The 25,012-nt window shown below is 40.9% G+C and overlaps 1 protein-coding gene across 2 annotated transcripts in view; it reads right to left on the minus strand.

Moving 5' to 3' along the window:
- Positions 1–3,057: 3,057 nt before the first annotated feature.
- The window catches only part of nlgn4xa (neuroligin 4 X-linked a), a 92,471-nt gene continuing 70,516 nt past the window's right edge, over positions 3,058–25,012 (minus strand). Inside the window, exons 5-7 of one of the 2 annotated variants that reach the window (XM_076723051.1) lie at positions 19,042–19,227; positions 15,322–16,111; positions 3,058–6,432 (exon numbers count right to left, since the gene is read on the minus strand). In XM_076723051.1, the coding sequence (XP_076579166.1) occupies positions 5,538–6,432; positions 15,322–16,111; positions 19,042–19,227 (1,871 nt within the window). In that variant the 3' untranslated portion in view covers positions 3,058–5,537. The remainder of the gene's footprint in view (positions 6,433–15,321; positions 16,112–19,041; positions 19,228–25,012) is intronic. The other variant, XM_076723050.1, reaches the window with a different exon arrangement.

Genomic DNA, 25,012 nt, shown 5'->3' on the forward strand with positions numbered 1-25,012 from the left:
TGAAAACATGGACCAGACCAAAAAAATGCTTAACAATAATAAGAGAGTTGTTCTAAAATCATTCTCACGTCTGCCATAAGAAAAAGGGTCGTTAAGCTGTGCAACAGCTTAGCACACAACATGGCAGTAAATCTGCTCAGCGGACCCACAGCCACGTACATTCAGCAGCATGATTTCACTGCATCTGTCTTCCAACCAAAAGCAGACCTTCTCATTAATTTCTTCCCTATTTGCGCTCTTTTCAATTCACAATGCCGACAGGAAACATTTTAATAGAACAGCATCAGTCCGATGTTGCAACGAGACAATGGGGAAGTGAAGATCATACCTGTCGTCAGTGGGATTTGACCCTTACCACTGTCCTCATACCCCTTACATTTTGACAATGGAACACACATTGTGAAATGCTGTGAACATGCCATCATCATATAAATGAAAACACAAACAGGCATATCAATTCAGCACTTAGTTTAAATGTGTGTTACTTGAAGGAAATGTACACATCACTTCAACTTTATGCTTCAGTTGTGATTCTGTGAGAGGCTACTGGCGAGTGAGACAATTTGTCGGAAAGGGTGTTGATGAAAAATCCGGTAGATTTACGGGAAAATGCCTGAACAGGAAGACAGTGGGAGAGAAGGGTAAAATACGGGAGAATCCCAGGAAAAACGGGAGGGCTGACAGGTCTGGTGAAGATAAATGAAGACATTAGCGCAGACCAGCTGCTTCCCCCCAGATGCACCCAGCTTCAAGCAGGATACACAAATGAATCCACACAGGGGACGGGATGGCAGTCCAGTTTTAGTACAGTTTGGAGATTTGTTTTTCTCCTCCAGGAATATGTGTCATTCTTAATACTTCGGTAATACTCTCAGCAAATTAGGTTTGAACAAAGTGCTGTTTGACCACGCCGGGCAAAGGTGCTTACATTGGTTCTGAATGGCCATCTTGATTTTATCCATTTCCCCAGCATAGGATTAATAAAATCTTATCTTATGTTATCTTACACTCAAAAGTGGGGGAAAAACTTCTGTTGTGACCCTTTAATCCAATTTTGATGATCTGACTTGAGGGCCTGTATCAAATCCTACTTTGGTTGCTTAAAGCCTACAGGATAGATAGAAACACAATGCAACGAGGGTGGGGGAAAATGAGGGATCAGTCGGGGTCCAGAGCTCAACTTTAGTCAAGGGCCCCCTGCCATGCTAATCCAGCCCTGGAAAAATGGTGAGGTGTTTCAAAATCCTCAGGTCAGGTACCTCATGCTGCAGAACTATTGAGACAGGCTGAATGTGACTTGAGGACAACATTTTCCCAAGTAAAACAGATTGAGAGATTGAGGTAGCTTTCTGGAGGCCATTAGTGCTCCATCCGCACCTCACCGCTTAACTGCATATACCAGGGGTGCCTGAACTTTTTCCCTTGGAGAGGCTAAGCTGAAACTTAATGGTGGGCCATAGGCTGAAAGTAAACACCTGTTGTATTGTTTAGATGTAAAATGGTTCTATGATTCCAAGTAACCTTCACTGACTGACGTCCTGTGAAAAACATCCCTATATATAAATGTATATATAACATCTGGTGGTTCAAATAGAACCTCATGGCAGCCAACCTTGGCCTGTGGGCCCCAGGTTGGGCAGCCCTGGCAGATACTGTCTATTGACTCTGAAGATTTCATATTCGTCTATTAAGGCTTCAGCTACCTAGGGAGGGGAATGCAATCAACTGGCTTTGCTGCTGAGGTATTTACCTGCATCTTAATTCATGTTCGGGGAGGACAGCTGAGGATCTAACTGCTGCTGCTGCTGCTGCTGTGTTCTGTATGGCGCTCACAGCACCAAGAAACACCCTCTTTCCAATTTCCCAAACCACACACATCTAGCACAAAACCTTCACCCTTGCCCACTCCCATTTGGTGCACTACCTTGTCACCGTGGCGATCAATATGCCTCAGTAATGGCTGCCTGGAGAGTGGTGCACTTGAATGACAGTTCTGGGACTGTGGTTGAGTGATGGAACGCTGTTGCCAGCTTAATTAACTTCCAGTTGAGTCTCCAGTATTCACATTCAGCACCCACCAACCCACCCACCCGCTACCATCGTTCTCCTTGCATCACTTCTCCCTCCAACCCACCTCCACCTTCCCCCCCATTACCCTAAGCCTAAACAACTTACCAATTAAAAGGGTGCCTGCACATTTGCACTGCTTTGTTCGCACACAAGTCTCAAAATAAATATTCATCTCAGCATGTGGAAGTCATTTTTGCTGGATCATATATTATGGATGAAACGATAATGAAAGAAAGTTTTCCCTGTCTCAAAAAGAATTTTACGCATCAGCCTGTTTGTATGGGGGAGCTTTGCAAATGTCACACGAGATTGTATGGAGACATCCACTGTGCCTCAGTAACTGCAGATTACTATTAAAGATTTCAATTTTCCCCCTGTCACTTCAGTTTTAAGTCAAAAGATAATTTGCTTGGCTTGTTGCAAAGGGGATCAATAGATTGAATAGTGAGAAGGGAGCTAAGGTGGTGGCGATGGGGAAGGTGATTTCAAGGCAGTTTTACTGAATGCAGGATGCTTAGAGTAGAGATGCGAGTGTCAGGGGAGGCCTTGTAGCCACGGCAGCAGCACTCTTTGCTATTCAGCTCAGATGCACGTCTTGTTTTCCCTTACGGAGCACAACAGCAATTCACAAAGGCCGAAGCAGAGTCAAAGAATTTAGCTTAGCTGGCAGAGCCCAAACTGTTTGCAGATGCAGCTCAATGTTTCAAAAGTTTCAAGTCCTCGATTGCTGGTATTGATCGAGTCGAACTCAGTAAGAACCATACAGCTGCATCCCTGCAAGAACAGTCAATCTACCTTCTTGAAAATTGGGGGGGGGGGTTCGTTGTACTATAGGGATTCTGTAATACAGGTAAACAAACATTGAGGAGGGCACATTACTTGTGCTTCAGTGGTGGATAATTCTAAATTGAAATTCAATATACATTTCCACAGGACAGTGTTCCTTCCTTCCCACCGCCACCCTCCGGACATGCATTCAGTTCAGTTTCAATACACTGAGCAAAGTTAATGTTTTAATAATAACATGCAGTGCACACTAGGATTATAAGTCTTGAAACACCACGCTGGAAAAGGTGAGGAGTTTTTGTCAGGGGTTAATGAGCCAAGAGTCAGACGTGTGACTGAAACATCTAGCCTGGCTCTGTCCAAAGGTAGCAAAATCTGACCAGAATTACCCCTAAAGCTCACAAATTAGCATGTTGCAGAATATCTTGATTGTTTAATAACTATAAAAATCAAAAACAGTGAAAGCAACGATTCACAGCTTTATGAGGGGGATTATCTGATGGACTGTTTCAAGGCTGGGACCAGTGGCTGTAGCTGTAACCTAGTAACAGTAGTAGGTGTTTCCAGTCTGCCAGCTGCAGAAACTTTGAGTTTCACACAAAGACTCTGTTGGATTACATAGATGCTCTATTCACACTTTCACAGAGAACATTTTCTTTTTATCGCTCTTTTTTTCTGCAGCCTGACAAAAGGTTATCTACAGGCCTTTGAAATCATTTTTGAACACTGACCTTTAATTTAGCTTATATACCAGTCTATTCCTCTTAGCATTCCTTGTGTCATTTAGTGCCTGGACATCTATTTGTGAACAATGTCCATTAAGTATTAAATTCTACCTCTCTGTTTTCAGTGGTTGCCCTCCTTTAAAAATCCTACCAGGAAAGGGAGATTGTGGCTTATAAAATTGCTGGCTTTTAATGTGACTCTGTGCAGGATCGTGCTGAGTTCCATTAACACAGAAAGAGCGTCAAAGTAGAAGAGTAGAAGCGACTGGAAGTAACTAGGAAATGTGGACTGAATTTTTGTACCAATTGAGAGCAGGAAAATTCAAAAAGTCACAATAATTTGAGAATGTACAGCGTCAATCTGACATGCACCGACCCCATGCATACATAACACACACAAGCATTCAATCAAATCCAATTAAACCTTCCATAGTTTTTTTTTTTTTTTTTTTTTTTTTTTTAGAAAATACTGTGATATTTTATTAAAAATGTTGCAGAAAAAGTTTATACAGGTGTCCAGCCAGAAATATCTCTATTATCACTTAAGGCAAAACCGCAAACAAATATAAGACAAACTCAGGATTTTAAAACTCTACATTAAAACCCTTGTTATCTTGACTGGTTTAGGGACCAAATGGCAAGAATATATCTTTTATAGAATTTACAAATGTACCGTAAAATCTTCTGGATGTTTTTTTTTTTTTTCCTTTTCTTTTTTTGTAATAGGATGCAAAATGGAAAGAGAGTTAATGGTTACTTTTGTTGTAATTTTATAATAATTAATATCTTTAATATTTACACTCATTCACTTGCTTTTGTAACCCAAAATATCACAAGCCTGGCACAATACTTTACATATTGCTAGCATATGACAATTTGAAATATCTAACATATATTTCTTACAAACATATCCAACTAATATTGATACAAAAAAATCCACTGCCTTTTTTATTTCTAAATAATACATTGCTGGTCACATTGTACGCTCAGGCAGTGCTGAGATTGCAAGACAGAAAAAGCCCACAAAGAAAACTATTTGAAGCATAACAGGATGATAGCAGGTGATGGGATCAAGTAAGTCCTCATTCTCAGACAGGAGACATGTCTGAAAATGGAGAGTAAAGCTCTTCCTGGACCATGCAATGTCTAACGGTGGAAACAAAGCAACGCACAAGACAGTACTATATGTGATGACCTGCAGATGCACAGTGTGCAAATCTCCAAGGATGGGATTGTGTTCGCATTTTGGTTGTTCTGTGGAAAAAATAATGAAACACAGGTTGTAATCAGAAAAAGAATGAAGAATGCTCGGATATATTTACACTCACCTAAACAGAGAGCACAAGCTGATAAAACCCAAAAGATCTCAGCCAAAATAAAAACGATAATAGGAGGAGCTCCTTTAATATAATTTTTTTCCTTTTTTAAAATTTCCACACACAACTTTATACATTTTTTCTTTCTTTTCTTTTTCTTTCTTTTTTTTTTTTTTCTAAACAAAGTTTTCATAAATACATTTCAGGCTGAGGTGTAGAATTCTGTGCCCAAGTCAGGTGTCCGATGCATGAAAGATCATGAAAAGATGATGTTCCAGACGTTCGGCTTTTCAACAACTGTTGTCACTGTCTTCCTATTGTACATTTATGGCACAAAAGCCTCTGCAAAGGCTTCTTTGTCACACTGAGACTGTTCATTTTGTGTTGTAAGAATATTAACAGTCATCCCCTGGTTGCCTTGTCTTTTGGTAAAACTCCTCAAAACCTTCCATGAAGCTTAGCTCCAAATAGAGTAACATTCACTTTGAATATTTTCAATTTATACTGTATATACTTTTCAAGACATGGTAGCAAAATAACATCTGCTGAGTTCCTTCACACACTTGTATCTTTTCATATTTTCTTTGTGAGGTTAGTGGCTGATCCAGAGGGAATCCGGTGCCGTCCTGTCCAAGTGGAGCTATACACGTGTGGTGGAGTGGCCATGGGGTAAGTTGGTACTGTTCTGGCTACCACCGAAAGTATTGAAGTTGTGCAGAGGCTGCATGCCGGCCAGCGAGTTGGGAATCATGGTGATGGTGCTGGGCGTCATCAGGGGTATGTCGTCTGGCGACCGGCGCAGGGTGAGGGTGTAGTCGGGCGGGCATGTGAGGCGCAGTGTGTCATGGGCCTGCAGCGACTCGCACTCATGGTGATGCTCATGCTCCAGCTGCTGCTGCTTCATCTGCAGAGACATCAGCTCCTCGCTCTGCAGGTGGGCCACATCATTGGCTGTGGAGGGAGTGTTTGCTGGAGCGGAGTTGCGTTGAGGGGTGGGGACACGTCGGTTCGACTCATGCCGCCGCTTGTCTTTCTTGTAGTAGAGTGCAGCGAAGGCTAGGATATTCAGAAAGAGCAGCGATGCTCCAACTGCAATGGTGACACTGAGCTCCGTAGAGTAGTCTCTTTTGGTCTCGATCACCACAGTTGACTCATCAGTCAGGTCGCCACTCTTGCGCTGGTCTGTGGTTTGCTTGGTGTTGGCGGGTGGGACCCCAGGGTGGCGGGTAGTGGATGGCCAGTTGTTTTTGCCAGGGAATCGTTTGGTGTAAGGATAGGGGGTGGTGTCCTGCGGAGGTATCTTGGTGGTTGTGGATACGTATTGAAAAAATTCATTGATGTTGTGGAGATGTGGAACTAGTTCCAGCCAGAAAGCGACCTTGGTAGCACGGTAATGGTCTCGGACTCGAGGTTTGAGGCCAATGTGAAGGTAGAGCTGGTCTTTAGGGTTGTACTTGGTCCAGGCTACCTCCTCGAACCGGTTGGGTTTTGTGTGGATGAACTTTGTGTCCTGTGGAACCGGTTGGTTTGGATCCCTGAAAGAGGAAAATAGAAGAGATCAAAATCAAAGAGATCAGAGAGACAAACAGCTTTCACGAACATGTACACTGCTTTGGATAGAGGGCTGGATAATTAATATACTGTACCTCTTTCCAAATCCATTATGACAGTAAACATCCATTGATGGGACATAAAATAGCATAACCTACTGATCATATTTAAAACGCTCAGTGAATTGACTTTTCCTTCAAATCAATTTAGAGCAGCATGATAGCACAGATCAGTCATTACTCTGAAAAGTCAAAGCCTTTCTTCTACTCTCCTCTCAAAGCTAATGCGTTTCTAGGTTACTCAGGATTTGAATGCGCAAGCTGAAAAAATCTTCTGTGTCCTTTACACATCAATGAAACATTTCCAGGACTGTTCCAGGACACATTTTCTTAATGTTCAATTTCACTTGCGGTGTTTTCTTTTTTTTTATAGTTTGGAAAAGAGCTGCCTCTCTAGCGACTTTGTGGGAGTGATTTCATTAACTTTGGAGAGGTGAGGGGGAGTGAAGTCTAGACAACCTTGGAGCTGACACGTGACAAGTGTTTGTGTATCTGTGTGTGAATGTGTACATTTGTTCTATGTGTGGGGGTGTGTGTGAGTGGGTATATCTAAATAATGAGGCCATTATTATAGCAAATCTGTTTGCCAATGTAAGTGAAGAATCGTGTAACTGTATCACAATTCTTGTGTGCCTAATCAGATTTGTACATGTGGGGGATGTACCTCGAAATATGTATTTAGATTTGTGAATGTACACAGGTATCTGTAAATATGTAAAAAACAGATCTCCAAATGTGTATTCAAATTTGCAAGATTATACAGTAACTATCCAGCCTGCATGTGTTTGACTGAAAAGGTTTCAAGTGGCTATCAATAGATTTGAGTAGGCATGTGCGTGTGCACGGATGTATGGGTATAGGAGTGTGAGTACTGATCAATCGATGCACAGGAATGAGGATATGTAAAGTATGTGCACTTTAACATCCTTGAATGTACTAATAGGTCACTTTGGACCAAAGTGTCATCCAAATGATTGTAATATAATGAGTGTAAAGTGTTGAGAAGGCGTATTTATGCTCATGTTGGTAATGTACTGTATAGTTGTGAAATATTTGAGACCACATGAGGTTGTGGTAAACATCAACAGAACACTCCAGAAAGTAAAAACAATTGCTACTCAATATTTGGAGAAAAGAAAAAAAATGTTGTGTATTTTGTCAAATATGAAACGGTTAAGCAGGACTCTGTTGATTTATCTCATACTAACTGCAAAAACTGTCCATAATAAAGAATTGTATATGTAGTCTGTATAATTAATATGTAGTATGGAATGGGACACAGCTTATGTAACCTACACATGAGCTGTATGGAAGTCCAGAGCTGCCAATGTTTAACTTAATTCATTTCATCACGTTGAAGTTTCATTTCATATTTGTGTGCACATGATGCACAAGAAAAATTGACTGTAGAAATAACTGCTAAAATGGAAATTGACATGAAATAGCTTCTTTTTTTATGAAGTTAAATTTGAATTTGAAATAACAATCGTCTTGTTCACACACATACACACTGCTACAGTCGGCAGCAAGTTAACTTGGACCCGAGCTGTCTCCATAACAATGCGGCCCAATGCCACAGCATGTACAAGCAGCGCTTTGACTGATCACTTAATGTTGACGTAGCATTTGATCTTAGCTCCTGTTGTGTGTAAGCGAACTCTGACTAAAGACACCATCCAGGGACAGATGCATAATCTTTCTTTTGAACTGTCTCAGCACTGAAACATAGTTGTTAGCACTTAGTCAAAGCTCCTTTTGTTTATGAGAGCTCCCATAATCATGAGATTTTTCTTTTCTTTGGTGAATGAAATGCAGCATAGTGTCTTACAATTTGGTAAACAACTAACATTATCTCAAAAAGGACAAGGCGACCAGTATTGTAAGCAATGATGATCAGACTATGCACATGTATCTGTACATATTGCAGTGAGGCAAATGTGCAGCTGCTCAGCTCAAACATTCCTTAAAGCTTCATGTTTGAGAAGGATGCCATGTCAGACTGGAGGTCAGTGTCAAAAATAACAACAGATACTTATATCAGGGAACATTCTGAGCCAACCCATTAACCCTTTTTTCAGGATAATCATCTGGAGTGAAGCAACGCCTCAAGTCAGCTGAGTCATCGCATCTGAACCTGACAGAGTCTGTTTGGTTGCCGTTGTTGCTTTGACAGGATCTTGCTCGCTCAAACAAAGAGCTTGTCCAAGTAACAGACGTCTTTTTGGAGACAAAGCTGACCCAGGAGTTCTGAAACAAAGTAATCACGGCTTTTGGAAGGTTGTTCCACTGATTGAATAAAGGAGGGCAGGATGGAAAGTGAGTCTGCAACCACAATAACAACCTCCACACACATGCCATCTGTTTCTGGCTCTTTCCAAGTTTTTTTTTTTTCATTATTATTATTGTGTAGTAGTCCCTGCCATCATCTGTAAAACAATGCCAGTCCCAAGTGCTATAGTTTATCTTACTAAAAAATGTTCTTTGCTTCATAGTATGAGTTTGTTTCACTGAATTTAAAGTACAACAGTAACTAGTAGACTAAACAAACCAAATTTAGTCCCTGTTCGCTACGGTTGAACTGAGTTCTTTCAAGGGTTTCTGGGCCCTTGGTCCTAGTAAATAAATAAATAAGTCTATTAATAAAAATGACATAAATAGAAGTAGCAGTTGTAAATAAATCATTATTTTAAGATCTGAGCTTAACCATGAATTTGATATTGAGGCTGTGATATGGAGCGTTGTAACCTGTTTCTCAAAATGGCCAAAGGGCTGGATTGATGGATGTTTTGATAGGCATCTGAATGTTAATGGTGGACGTTGTTGTTTCACATATCCTGCAAGCATATCATTTGTACGACTTCCTTCCAAGTGTCTTTCAGAGAACAACTCTCACATTTTAAGACTGAAATGTATCCAGTGTCATTCTGTATTAAATTAATAAACAACTCATCCCACTGCAACATTTAACCAAAGCCCTCATGATCGTGTACTTTAGCTCTGCTCACTCTTCCTCTGCCATACCCACTGTCACAGTGCTAACCTGACACTATGCTGACATTGCTGCTGCTGTTGCTGTTTATATAGCATCCCAGAAGCCCCACATTCACCCAGCATCTGCCTGTAGGCTCTAAATCTACCTTTCCTGGGACAGGAAACATCACAGTCACCATCCCCACGCCCTGCTGTGCTGAGTTTGGCATTTTCTTATTGATGAGCTACTGAACTGACTCTAATGTCAATTACACGACATTAAAACTTTGCTAATGTTAGCTGTCATAAGATACTGGGCATTCCAGACCAAGCAATGCTGTAACACAGGGGTGGGGAACGTCCAGCCTCCAGGGCCGTATGCAGCCTGCAAGACCGTTGGATCCGGCCCGTGAGGTAATTCATAAATACAAAAGAAGCAACTCGGAAATATAACGGGTTTTATCGACAGCAATGACTTTTTTTCAGTGATCAAAGACACACAGCCTTACGGGTGATGCCAGAAGGTGATGAAAAAGGCAAATCTCAAGAACTCATTACAGCTCGAGACACGCTAAATTCGACCAGTTGCAAGGTCAAATGTGCTTTAATATACTATGGCAGAGTTTGATTGCCCAACAAGCAGCTTTTACAAAGCCACAATCTGATAGAGAAAGTGTTCTGCAAGCAAGTTTTGTGGTAAGAGAGCTTATAACCAAGAAGCTGGAACCTCATTCATAAGGAGAATGTGTTAAGTTGCCACTGCAGACAGAGTCAAATTGTTCCAAAGTGTCAATTGGCGTCGAAGAATTAATGGAGATGAAGGGAAGACTGGTCGTGGGACTTGGTGAGAGGAAGTGTCTGTGTGATTTCGCCTTTATGGTGGACCTCGAGCTCCAGGCAGCTACTTATCATATGAAATCATATGAAGCAACCCACTACTGTGAGCAGTTCTTTTCACAGTTTTCTAAAAGACTTTGTTCCACTCAAAACCTGGAAAACTAGCTGCAAGTAGCATCATCGGCACAACCATCTGACATCAGACGCATCTCCAAAGAGAAGCAGTTCCAGCCATTGCATTAGAAGTAAGTGCGGTATATGTGTTCAATCAATAATTTTGTCTGGCCCTTTTATATGAATTGAGAGAGGTGTTTTTTTTCTTCTTTCATAACTCACCTTGTTTCACTTAAAGCTGACAAGAACCTGCTTTAATTCATCAAATCAATCCTGTAATTATCAAAACTTCAACAAACAAATGAGTCAGCCCTTTCACTTCATGTTGCAACAAGTTTGATACAGTAACCCTGTGGGCTGTTGTAGGTTAATTGTAGATGCAGGAAAAACTATGACACAATTTGTAAATGGATAGATTGCACAAACTAAATAGAAATTATAGGTTCTGCATAGCAGTAGGTTGGGGCTGAGCACTGTGAGGAGGAAGGAGAAGATGACAAAAGGAAGAGGAGAAAGAAAAATGAGAAATACAAGACAGCACAACCGTCAAGACCAAAATTAGAATTAAATATTCACACAGCGCAATGTCTGCGGACATATAAGATGTTCATTCTGCATCACCTGCATCTTGAACTAACAACCTTTGCCACCAGTGGCATGATGTGATCATGTTAAGCTACCAGGAGGATCACACATATTCATGGTATGCACTTTAATCTATGGGTTGAATGGTTCAAATGATCAGAGATACGACTATTCACAAATAAAAATAAAAACCAAGATGAAGAAAGAGCAACATAATAACTGCTAGCAATCATGAGCAGGCTGGCCTGATTTAGCTTAAAGATGCACAAAGCATATTAAAACTATTAGAGGGTGAAAAAAGAACTAAACATTTGCACAAAGATTGATTGCTCCATAAGTGACTGGTGTTTAAGGATGCCTTAAAGACTTCTCTTTGACTGCAACAGTTCATATGAGGATAAACTCCCAAAATACTGTCAAAAATTATGTTTTTTAAGATACAGTTCTACTTTTTACCCCATTACATCTTCCATGACATCAAAATAATGGGACAATAACACAATAAGTTGCAATATCTCTTTACAGTACTGTTTATAGTGAAACATTCTGATGCACTGTGGGCTCTATTTTTGATCGTTGATTAGTTGAGCAAAAAAGGTCTTATTAGTTTTGCAGAGTGGTTCATTGTTGCTGTCAACTCAAAGCATTTGAACATTTCTGCTCATTTGGCCCACATTTAGGTGAAATTTGCAAAGTTGTAACATATATGACTCATTCACTAAGAATTCTCAAAGTTTTACATTTTAAACAATTGCTGTCGTGCCACCATTGGGGCTATTAGCCCACAATGCCAGTTGAGGAAGTTTGGGATAGGACTGGACCTATATCCAAAGTTTTGTTCACTTCCTGCGTGGGATGGCAGATTTCCTCATTGGAAGAAGAATAGTAATATAATAATGATGATAATAAAAGGGCTCTAGTAATGAGTGTGGCAGCTTAATAATTACAGTTATCCAAACTCAAGAGGGTCTGGTAGCAGAGCTGCCTGGCCCCTAAAGCCAAAAATGTCACACTACTGTCACTGACATTCATCATTTAATATACACAATAAATACTTTATTCCATAATATTTCTATTAATATGGACTCCAGGAAGAGTAGTTGCAACTATGTAGCAGTCAAATTGCACATAGATCCACCTGTGTCTTTGCCTAATGAGGTTCTCTCATTAAAAGGCTGCACTCTGCCATAATGAAAGGTCTGCCCTCCAACTGGTGGCTACATATGGAACCATGCATAAGGCACTGCAAGCATGTGGTGGGCCTGTCAACTGAGCACTAACATATGCTGGAACAATATGTCACTCGGCTACGGAATTTGCTCGCTAAATAAATAAATAAAAGACAATGCCTTCTATGCTCACTTAACTGCAAAACACACGTTTTGCTTGCTTAAGTTTCCACCAAGTATCCAATCTAGTGATAATAACAGTGACACTCGCCATGGGTTGAGATGCTAAATCCATACTCTTCTCAGTCTGACAGGTGTATGAAAACTGAAAATTAACAGTTGCCAGTTGTGGAACAGATGTTTTCGTGTCTTTTGGTAAGCTGTAATGTGTTCTGTTTTATGTTGTTGTGTCTGACACCAGAGTAGCTGTAAATATTATAGCATTTATAGAGAGCAGCAAATGTATAGGTTTGGTTTTCCCCTGACTATTAATATCATTCATTCTTGGCATAATCAATTCCTGTTTTTCCATTTCCTGACACTGGTGCAATCTATGGGGAGGGCATTGGTTTTTATGCTCCCCCAATTCTGATGCCAAACAGGAAACAATGCAGTAGAAAGATTGTCATAGCCTATTGAATTCTGTTGCTGTTTGAGAACTCTAAACTTGACCATACAACTTTTTAATCAATCTGTTTTGCTAACATAGCTACATAGGACCCACTCTCTGTGCAGACAAAGATTTTCTGTCTCTCTGCCCATTTGGCAGCAGTCAGGTCAGAGCTCAGCGTACACTGACTGTTCTATCGAGTACATTAGCAGAGGAGAAGCCAGTAATTGAAAATCACAGATACAATGGCTAATGGCCATCACAAGTTCCTAGGCCCTAAAGCAATGCCCTCAAATTGCTTATTTTGTCACACCAGCAATCCACGAACCTAAATGTATTCAATATATATATATATAAAAAAAAATGAACCGAAGAAGAAGTCATTTCCATAAAGTTGGGGGACTTGCAACAACAAAAATAAGCAATATTGTTGAAGACGTTTGAGCTGAACCATTAATCATTGAACTATCCCTGACAGCAAATCTGTGGTTAGAAAAGCCGTACCCATTGCAGAGAGAGCTGGAGGAACAAAGCGTTAATAGGGGCCCACCAGCTCACTGTTGCCCCTGGGACTGATGACGCAAGGTATTTCTAAAGTCTTTGCCGTGTTTAGCACAATCCTTCAAAATTCTTATAATGCCACCAATTAATCAGTTACTATCGGAGTACAGCATACTTTATTAATCGGATATTTATATACAAATGATTTAATTAAACATTTTTAAGTGAGATTTTTAAACACAAATATCCATCTATCATCAATATACCTCCTGCGTCTCTGTCTGCAAATCAAGCTCACCACATGCTTGAAAGACAGAATGATAGCAGCAGCGCACCCATACCCAGCCCAAACATAATCGGAGCCACGCTCGATTGTATTGTGTGTACATCCAAACTGCCAAATTATTTCTGCTCTGACATCAGGAAAAGTTTCAAAACATCAATCTGCCGCAAATCACAGCGGGAGCCTTTGCAAAGAGTGTGCGACTTGTTGAAAAATGGCCACAGTCCCAGTGATGAATTCGCTTTCAGTCACTGCTTTATCGGAAGCGCGGTGAAAAAAGAAGCAGGGGGAAAAAAGCCCTCTGAAAATGTGTATAAGGCAGCCGATCCCCTGCTGATCAGGCATCAGCTGGATGGAAGCCAAACAGAGAGCAGGGGAGTGAACTATGAAGCTGATCAAGACTTTATTTATTCACCTTAAAGTGAATTTTCAGTATGACTGGGCTGCAAATACCTTGATACCTAATCTCAAGGTGCGTGTGAAACAAAAACGTGATCCAAATATAAACAGCAAGCAAATCCCCTCATCAAATCCAGCCCTGCCACAGCACCAGGGGAGGATTTGACTTGTTTTATTAACCTCCGCTTGATCTCTTTGACTCATAAGTTAATCATTAGCTCTAATCATAACAAAACTTTTTGTTGATACCCCACCCCAAATCCATCTCTGCATCATCTGAGTATCAAGTACTTAATATCTGCAGTACAGAATGCTAGAGAACTATATATATTGCGGCTATGTAGACACTGATGACAATAATGCTATTACAAGTGAGCGCAAGATTTGTTCATTTGTTCCCACCTTTTTCTTTAATTTGTGCACATAGGATAAGAGAGCCAGTACAATGTCATCATTTTTCCAAAACGTGCCCACTTCTTTATGACAAAACAGCAATATGGAATTTGAATAATTTACTGTTTATCAGACCACAAATTAGACAAAAATTGGGTTGGAAAAACAGCACCAGTGCAGACCCCCTCTTGCTCCTCTCCTGGTCGAAGCTATGGTAAATCACCTCAATACTGTATTCACTGTGGTCAAACTGCCCTCGTCCAGTCCTGGAGGCTGTCCCGGTCCAGCATTGCTATTCTACTAGTTGTAGTCTATCGTGCACTTAAAAATCATGTCCCTGGCTTCGTAGAATCCATTAATCCAGTACCAATACCTTGTTAAGGAATGGCCACCATATTGGTAGAGGGGAGCTGCACCTCCTAATGCATCAATGCAGGAGGTCTACCCATAAGTGCAATCATCATAACTCCTGAGATTTTGAAATGATTTTCAAGCTGTTACAAATGCAAGGCATGAATTTATGATACAGGATACATGGTTAAGTTAAAAAAAGGTTTTCATGCCAAAATGCTTCAGTGTCTCTGAAGTAGATAGACACAGTAATAGTTCTATCATATTCCATCCAAGACGTATTTACCCATTATAATTAGTTTCTAAGAATACTTTTTTCTTCCTGTATGAGAATTGGCTACCGTGTTAGAGTTTATTGTAATTGTCCTTTTAATTATATTTCCAGTGAAATATTTACACTTTGCGAATCTCCATTTTAAGTTACACATTATGGACTCAGTGGACAGGGTAAACAGTAAGATCCACTGATTCCAGCAGTATGCGTTTGACTCAATTTGGTTATGTATCTCATGTACTGTCAAATTCGATTCTCATATGAATGATGGCATAACATCAATGAGAATTGCAAGAAAAAGGAAAGGACAAAGGTAGGGAGCACTCACCCTGTTTTTGCAAAGTTAGTCCAGTAGGTCATGACGACAGCACTCAGCATCACATCATTCTTGGAGAAGTTGCAGTTGAAGAGATCCGTGGGGCCAATCATGGGGATTCCAAACACATATGGTACTTCATCGCCATGGGCTGAGTCAGCCCAGCTCGGCTTCATGTCACTCTGACAGTGGTGATAGAAAGCGTAGAAATAGGTGGGTGAGCCATACTGGGCATGGAGGTCAGCTGTGGCCACTGCTGGCGCCACCCACTGGTGGTCAGTGAACAGAGCCACCAGGGTCTTACGCCGTGTCTCTGGGTTCTCCTTGTCTGCCCAGTCCGTATACATGAATTTGATGGTCTCGCGTAGAGTATCCTTGCCCTCCGGATAGCCATAGAGATGGTCCACGAAGTCCGACACAGCAAAGTCAAAATCATTGGCAGACACCCCGTCCTCGCTGTCCACGATGCCGTCCACAAACTTAAACCCCTCACCCTGATTAACCCCCAGCATGATGTCATAGTTGAGGAACTCCCCTTGCTCCATGAGAATCTGGGGGTCATCTGGGATCACGTCGCCATCAATCACAGGCCCGAAAGCAATGTGGTATTTGGCAGGTGTGATATACTGCTCGATCAGCTCTTTGTAGTTCTTGTTCTGCAGGCACTCAACCAGGTCGATGGTGTCCAGCATGTTGCAGCCCACCTTCTCAGCTAGGGCACGTGTGTACTTGGCCGGCTGGTAGTTGACCGCCCAGCTGGACAGTGCCGTGCCACTCTGGATGATGGCTTTCTGGAACAGATCTGAGATTGGAGATGGTATTAATGAAACACAAACACACACACACACACACACACACAAATGCTGACAGCAAAGAGTTCATACTTCATGTTCAGTGAAATGCACCAAACATTTACTTTAGTTAAAAGCATGGAAAAAAGACATCATTTATTCATTCGCGATGCACTGAGCACCCGTACTGATGTGATACCAGTGATGAATGAATGACATCTCATTATGCATTCGAAAATCATGTCAAAGTGATTTTTAAATTAAGCGTTGATAGTTTTTTATTCTCTAAAGGATGTACAAAAAGAAAGGTCTTTGGGGAAATGTCAGAAATGAAGGTACATTTCTGTGTCTGTGTTTCATTGACAGGGAAACGATGTAAACAAAATTGTGCTGTATCTTACAAGCCTTTGACAGAGTGCTTGTAGAACCACAGCCACATCTTAACTGAACTTCTGCCTGTGATATAACAATACTGCTTTACACATTTAATTGCAATTGGTTGACAGAAGGCAGAAGGTGCATTAATGCAAGAAAAGGGTTCTGACTTCTTCTAGTTTAATTTCAGGTGAATTTTAAAATCTCTAAACCTCTGGAACTAGTTAAGATAATTTTTCTAAGTGTAAGGTAACTTGAGGTATAAGTGAAGACTTGGGTTCCACAGTAAGGAAATACCACTACAGAAATATATCTATTCTGAAGCACATACAGGGAGCAGTCTGTTATCAGTAATAGCTTTGCGCAACATAAGTCATTACAGGAAATGAATGTAGCAGAACAGAAAACAGTATTAATTTGGATCTGTCATGTTGGGCATACACCAATCCCCTTATTCGAGTCAGTATCATGACCAGTACTGTTCCAAAAGAACACTTCATCCCTTTTTTAGTACTCATCTTTTTTTAATACCCTATATATAAATAGTTCAAAAGTCTCAATCTTTAAACTCTCTTGTCACATCAGCAGAAAAACATTTCCAGGCAAATAAAAGAATGATTCAGAATCTTGTTGTTCCATCTTTGTGTCCCTAATGAACAAACCGAAACATAAAAGATATTTGCTGCTTATATAGTAACAATACCTGAGCTAGTTTCCACATCCTGGAACACAGCAAGTTGGAGAGGGAGTATCAGCTAAACCTCAAGTCAGATTTCCATCAAAACTATACAAACAGAGTGACTGCGTGTTTTTTTCTGACCTTGGTATGTTTGCCAATGCACAAGCTGGTGGTTCTCCACAACAACAGGGCTCCAATTTATAGGTACAAATGCAAAAAAGAGCATTACATTTACCAGCATCTTGGTGATGTATAATACATCACCAAGATGCTGGGCAGGTCGCTGTTTGTCAGCTCTCTCAGCCATGATTTGCTCTGCCCATCAGAACATGAGGACTTTTATCTAAATGTAAAATAAGCCATTTCTATTCCCTCAAGTACAAGATGAAGAGAAATGAAACAGACCTAATAACTGCAACACAAGACAAAGGAAGAAAACACAAAGTCTCCCTCACTTTGATTGCCTATAAGGTAAACCCAGTGGGCTTCTACCAGCAAGATAAAAAGGTTGATTTTGTGGGAAGGTGCATTTTTCACAAAGCCTGTTTTTTGTACCATATATAGATGAAAATGGCCTTGGACCTGTAGCAGCACTTTCTGAGATCGAATCCTCCAAATGCTCTTTTTTTTCTGACAAATGTGTCAGATGGTTTTCCTGCTGGTTGTCTATGTTTGAGTCTCACACAACCATTCATTTGTGAAAACCAGGAGCTCGCGAGAGCCCCCCCAAAAAAGAAAAACATTTTTGCTCTCTGCGGCAGAATACCACATGACAACATACTTTGATTGTTGTCTCTGGATGTGGTGATCAAATATGACCAGTAATCTGATGAAAAGTTACAAAAGAGACTATTTAAATAACTGATGCTACTGAGCTGATTCAGTGCATTCTTCTTGCTACTATGATGTTTTCTTTTTGGGCTTCTGGTCCCTGTTTGCTTGTGGTTTTGCTATGTTTAAAACAAGTTTAGGACATGTTCTGTACCCAAACACTACACGTCTACATGAGGCTTAGTATTTGGAAAATATGCAGCCTGTAAATCTGATAACAAGATTAAGTGTAAAGCACAATTTGTGGCACCTCGATGCTAAATACTGGCTATCAAAGCAGTTTCGGGAGTCAAAATGGGCTCGAACCCAAATCAAGATACAATAAGAATGAAAATAGAAATAAAGCAGTGCCCTGCTGCAGGAGGGAAACCTCTTTTTGACCACAACTTGCAGGCATAAGCGATCTGTGGTAACAGGTTGGTAACAGTACTGAAGTAATGAAGATGGGGCCAGAGCAAATATCATGGGGTCAGTGAAATGAAAGGGATTTATTCCTTGGTGAATGACTGTGCACAGCAAATATAATGTAAATCTTCCCATTAGATTACATTATGTGCTGCAATGTTTTTTTTGTTTTTTTTTTTCCTGAAAGGGTTACTTCTTGGGTAGCATGAATATGCATATAAAATTTCATGGCATTTTGCCCAATAGGTACTTTTTGTGCATAAATAGAACTGTCTTCCTGTAAGTTATGCTAAGCAAGAAAAACTTGACTTCTCTCCTGGCTGTACATTTTTTTTATTATTATTATTATAGCTTGAATATGTGAAAAACTCTGTGTTTGCAGTGACTTCAATCATTTACAATAAATACTTACTGTCACCAGTGTTGAAATGTTGCTGCTCACACCTGCCGTATGTGAAGCAAAACCAACACGCCCGAGCTCACTGTGATGATGATAGATTGTGATGTGAAGCCCACGTTGTATCAGTGCGTGATGAGTAAATACAGATAGGACAAAATGAAAAAAAAAAAAACTGAAAATGAATGAAAAGGCCCTCTGCGTGTGAGCATATCTCTGTGTGGTTATGCATGCCTGTGAGCATACAAACATACCTTCTGAGTAATGCGAAAGGGTGAGCAGGCTGACGCATGACGCTCCAGCACCAGAGCCAAAAATGGTCACTCTCTTTGGGTCTCCTTTGAAGGCCTGGATGTTTTCTTTGATCCACCTGAGAGCTTGAATTTGATCCAGCAAGCCGTAGTTGCCCTTGGCTGCCTGGTCTCCTGTGCTTAGAAACCCTAGATTGATGAAAACAAACAGGAGAAAAACAGATCTAAACTTTACTTCCAAGAGGTATTTTGGAGCTTCATAGCTGTCCAAAAAATATTGAATGCGCATTTGTGAGACACACTTTTGCAATGGGTGACATGTTTGCACAATACCATGAACACACACAATGTAGTTTAAGTTTTCTCAGTCTCAGATACACAATCCTGATGCCACAAATATGCAGTATCTCCTCCTGCTTGAGGAACATTTGTTAAAAACGACAGTAACCAGCTGTTTTGAAATGAAACTATATTTGTATGACCTGTATTGAAAGACTTATGCCTTCAGCAGGTGCTAGTGGGCGTGGAGCTGAGATCTGTAGACAGGATAAGGTAAAGGTGAATGCATTGTTGGTTTTGGTCTTGTCATGGGATTTGCTGAGTGTGGTTGGCTGTAGTTTCAAAAACAAATTTTGATTGAGCTATGTACATATATGCTACATGTATGTTTATGTCAGGATTTTTGAGTTTGTATATAAACACAGATGTGTCAAGATGTGTCTACGTGAGATTCATTTCACCTGTTCCAGCTGTCTGCAGAATAAGTACAACAGCTGACACAAAACGAAATGCATTCCAAAGTTTATTTTTACGCTTCAAGTCTATTTTCTTCAACATTACACAAGTGACTCCAGTGATTGTGTACTGGGCTCTAAACACTGCCAAATTGTGGGTGACCTACACTTTAATATTTTGCTGTGTAGACACAGATGGAGCAATGAAGCTGCTGCTCTGCTAATATGCTGCTCATGCTACACCTCCTGTGTAGACACAATGTTAGGCTCTTCAGAGACAGGGAATGTGCGAATGAGGCGTATGTGCTGGTGGCTTTTACCATCTTGCCAAAAAGTGACTATTTACTGTGTCTCTTGTAACTTATTTCCTGCATTGAAAATCCTCTGAATCAGTCTCCAGTAAAACCCAGGACAATAATAAAAATTAGTTAGCACATCCGTCCATTTGTAAACCATTCAGTGTTGAATTGTACTCTGTCAAGACCCAGCACACAAATAGTCAAGTATGAAAAAGCCTTTGAAATTGATTTCACTCATGGCTCCAGAAATGGTCAGCCAGTAGAGATCCCTTCCAGTCAAGTGCCAGACAAACCAGCCTGGCAGGGAGAACCACATCCGAAACTTATTTACAAATTAGCAAATGTGCCTAAACCCATTAAGTGGCTTTCTAAATGCTGTCACTGGGGGAACTGGTGGCTCGTCCTTGCCAGGCCTATGAGCTCGGTGGCCAAGCCTGGCAGGGACAGCATGTCCCTGCAAGCTGACCAAGACCGAGGCAGTGTAAATGACAAATGAGATGAGGACTGCTGGGTAAGAAAGGAGGAAAAATAGGAGAGGTAGCCTGTGGCTCATTGATAGAGAGCAGATCCGTTTTGTCATGGTGAGGTGGAGGAGATGATAGAGAGGGAAGGAGAGCAGGGGTGGGGGAGGATTACAAGGCCTCTGGCAGCCTCATACACCCTGTAGGATGGCCACAGGCCTTGTCACTGCACTGCCCTCTCCACTTCACCCCTCTGTTCCTCCCCGCTCAGTCTCTCTCATTTCTCCTCTGTTACCCCTTTTTTTCTATCCCCTGTCATCCCTCATCACAAAGGCGCCAAGGAGAGAAGCATGCCTACCAGGCGCTCCTCAATATGTGTGAAGATTAGTCAAAGCTTCATTTCAAAGCTCCATGTTCCAAAAATAGACTGCATACATAACTAAGCCTACTGCCTGGAGATACACTATGGACAATGGCTGATAAACACTGACTTACCAGAAATCAAAGGGGCCTCTAAAAACCTCTAAATGTAAAATTATAAGAAACATTTTTGTAAAAATTGAGATTTAATGAACAGTGTTATAGCAAGTGAAGGTGTAAGTTGCCTGATTTTCACCTCAACATAGGTTACTTCTGAACCTGGTCTTCTAGGATTTGAGGCTGTTAAGTTGCTTGTCCTGTCAGTCTGTGAAACTAGAGGGCAATGAATCAACATTCACATCTCACCCTTGGTCAGTACCAAGACCCGCCTGGCGAACTAACATTGCCAAAGCAAACCACTTGACAACAAACCATTTTATTGGCTGTGTCGACATTGCTAATGTATACATGCCCCCTAGTGCTAAATCGGATAAGCAAGTCCCACCAACTTTACCTCACCCTGCCATCTATGTGATGGACTTCAACAGCCACCACCCTGACAGGGGATACCCAGTAGCAGACAGTAATGGTGAGGCACTTTCAGACTGCGCATCCTGAATGGAATGGACTACTGGCCCCCTGAGTTCTTACATGGCTGACCCAATTCTACACCACAATTAAACACACAAACTCAATCCATGCCATACCAAAACCAAGACAACAAGCTACCAGCAAGCTACTTCCCAATCTCTCTACGTTCCTTCTAAAATCTTGGAACTCAAGGGCCGCAGCACAGGGGAACCAGTACTGGCCACCTAACCACCTACATTGAAAATGGCTTTGAAAGCAAGCTTACGACAGGAACAGCACTCCCTGCCTGGGCAAGAGCAACAACTAAATCTCTGCTAACCAACCATGGACAGAATAAAGGTGCATGGAGGACACAGACAAACAGGCTCCCACAAGGATCGGTTCTTGCCCCAACCCTGTTTAAACTCTCTACAAACAATATACCCAATAAATCCTACAAATTCATCATTTCTGATCTCATCTGCCAGGCCACCCAAACACCAGATTCACTGACCTCACAAAATTGGACCAATACTGCAAAATGTGACGCGTCAAGCCAAGCCCGGCAGCAACAGCAGCTCCTACACTGCGTATATCAGCAGTGGCCCTTGCATACATGTGGATGCCCAAGTTAACGCAACCATGCAAATTATAACTGGGTCTATTGGCTCAGCACCACTCCCCTGGCTCTCTGTCCTATCCAACATAACCTCAAAAATTAAATATTCTGCACACTTGCCTTCCTCATGGTGTCTAGATGCACAATGACCCAAGCCAATAAGTAGTTGAAGTAGTATTGAGTTGACCTCAATACAAGTATACATATATTAGTCCACTAGGAAAGGAAGCATCAGATGACAACATGATAACATACAGCTCATAGTATTTCTCCTTTTCTCCTCTTCAAATACTTGCAAGCAGAAAAAAAGAGAAATGGTGTTTAATAATCTGGGGAAATTAATGCTTTGGATTAAATCTGAGGTCACGAAATTTAGTGTTATCCTAGATTCAGATGAAAGCCCCACATCAGCAAGGAGAACTTAATTTTTCCACCTTAGAAACAGCTGAAGTAAGACAAATAAAAAAAAATGCCAAAAAACTGTTTCCTGCCTTTATTTCAAACCAACTTGATTGACTGTAAAGCACTATTTACTGGCCTCACATAAAAAAAAAAAAAAAAAAAAAAAAAAAAAAAAAACCCTGAGAGAGTTCAGCCCATTCAAAACTCTGCAGCTCAGCTCTTAACCAGAACCAAGAGGAGAGAGCACATTAGTAAATCAGGGATGCAGACATATTTCTCAATATGTTATCTGTCTTATAATTATCATCAAGTGGGTGTTATTCTCTATCATATTTTACATTAATTTCTATCCCTGTTTTTATGCTCATTCTGTCTTTTTTATGTCAGGCACTTGGTGCATGTGATTTCTTTGTTGTAAAGCACTTTGAGCTGTATTTCTTCTATGAAAGGTGCTATACAAACCATGTTTTTTTATTATTATTATTGCATTATTATTGTAACTTTGGGAGTGGAATCACTCCCATGCTTGGCCACTGGATCGCAGTTCTCTGATACCCTGTCTTCTTTTAGTGTGACCTGACTAATGGCAACAGAAGAACTCAAGCCTGTATTGGACACCAGAAGTGTGTATCATTATTTTTCTTTATATTTTACTGCTATTAAGTAAAGTTGCTTGAAAGTGGAATTTCCTCTGACAGAAGAATTATTTTATCTGATTCTCTTCATGTGGAAACAAGATTGAATAAGATGTGAGAAAATACTTGGTGCAATCATATCTCATTCAATACTTTGTGTACCACAAACAGCGTGTGATTTCAGGATGGTGTTTCTTGAAAAAAAGCCACACAAACTGCTGAAATCCTTGTGATTGGTGAGCACAGCATGGCTCATGCTGGCATCGGACATTCATTTCAATGACAAGCTCAAAGCTTTTCTCTCTTTTTTAATGTAAAGAGGGAAAAGAATGACATATTGCTTAAAGTTAGGCTGGCTGGAAAAATCCAGTCGACATTTTACCCCTGCTGAGTCTATCGGAGAGTCACTAGTGAATTAAGATCTAGAGGAGAGTTGTCAATACCGGAATGGAAAAACACTCTAATGGTACACATTTACTCTGCGGGGTAAATTTTGTGAAGAAAATTCTGTCTGTCTTTTCAGCTAACACAAAATTCAAACAAATGGTGTCAATTTTCAGTTTCACTTGACAGGTGCAGATAAGTGCTCAGTTAATGTAATGTAATGATAGTGCTTGGGTTCTCTTTGGGAAGCAGTGAGGAATGATGGCTTTTTGGGCACCAACTGAAAAGATAGCGCACTTCATTTGAAGGGTCCCACAGTTTTCCTATGATTTCACAAAAAGGGACAAATGTTTTGCTCTTTGGAAAGCCCACGAAAAGGATTCAGTTTGGTACTATTTACACTCTGGGAACGTCTTTCTTAGTCGCTGTAAACTACAGACAAGCATACAATTGGGCAAATATAGAGACAAGATTTTCATAGTTTCAGAGAAATTCAATCCATTCATTCAATCCAATCATTCTACACAATACTTGGTTTCAAACACAATTACACAACAATGGGTGCTCCTCAGTTCCATTTAGGCGCCTTACATGGTCATCTGTCCTGGGTAACTTCATAATTCAAGTAGCCCATATTACAGGTTTGAATAACGAAATTGCTGATTCTTTGTCCCAGTTTAAATTTCTGAAGTTTCACCAACTGTGCCCAGAGGCAGCACCATCCAATCTGACCACCATTTATTCAGACTGTGCTAAATTAAACACTACGACTCTGCAAACTTACATGCTGTCCCCAGATTGATATATGCGATCTGGCTTAGCTAAGTCCACATTAAAAATGTGTGTGTCTGCATGCTCTTACTGCGCCTCATTTTGTGCCACCTTCTCCTTTTTATGGTTTTCTCAGAGGTGGCGAGTTCACAACACGCACAGACTCTTTTGATCCTTCACAAGACCTCACCATAGCAGATACAATGATGCACACTCATCACTTCTTCCTATTCTTAAAACACTGTAAGTCTGACAGGAATAGCCGAGGACCATCCATTTTGAATGCTAAAACTAATTCTGCTTTTTGTCCTCTGCTTGCTATGATGCGCTATCTGAGGAACTGACCTCAAGTTGGCCAACAAGAGCCTCTCTTTGCCACTGAGGAGGGAAAACCCATGTCCCAGGCTTGGTTTGCCTGTCCTTGTCCTGTGGGCTTTTGTCAGAACTCTACACCGCTCACTCTGTCCACATAGGAGCAACAACCTGTCCCAACGCTCAAAGCTATGGGCCACTGGTCATCATCTGGCTATGAACACTATATCCGGCCCGAAGCACAAGACATCTTATGTGTTCACTATGAGTAACCTGTGATTGAAACACTTGAACTCTTTAAAACTTACTAATGAACTAGCTTATTTAATTGGTGTACCTGCATGTCAATTTGTATAATTCACTCTTAGAACCTCCTGCTGGCACTTCCACGTAAACAAGGGGAAGGCCAGGGAGGTTTGCCAGTATT

This window comes from Chaetodon auriga, chromosome 23, assembly GCF_051107435.1.
Source record: "Chaetodon auriga isolate fChaAug3 chromosome 23, fChaAug3.hap1, whole genome shotgun sequence".
NCBI classification, from domain to species: Eukaryota; Metazoa; Chordata; class Actinopteri; order Chaetodontiformes; family Chaetodontidae; genus Chaetodon; species Chaetodon auriga.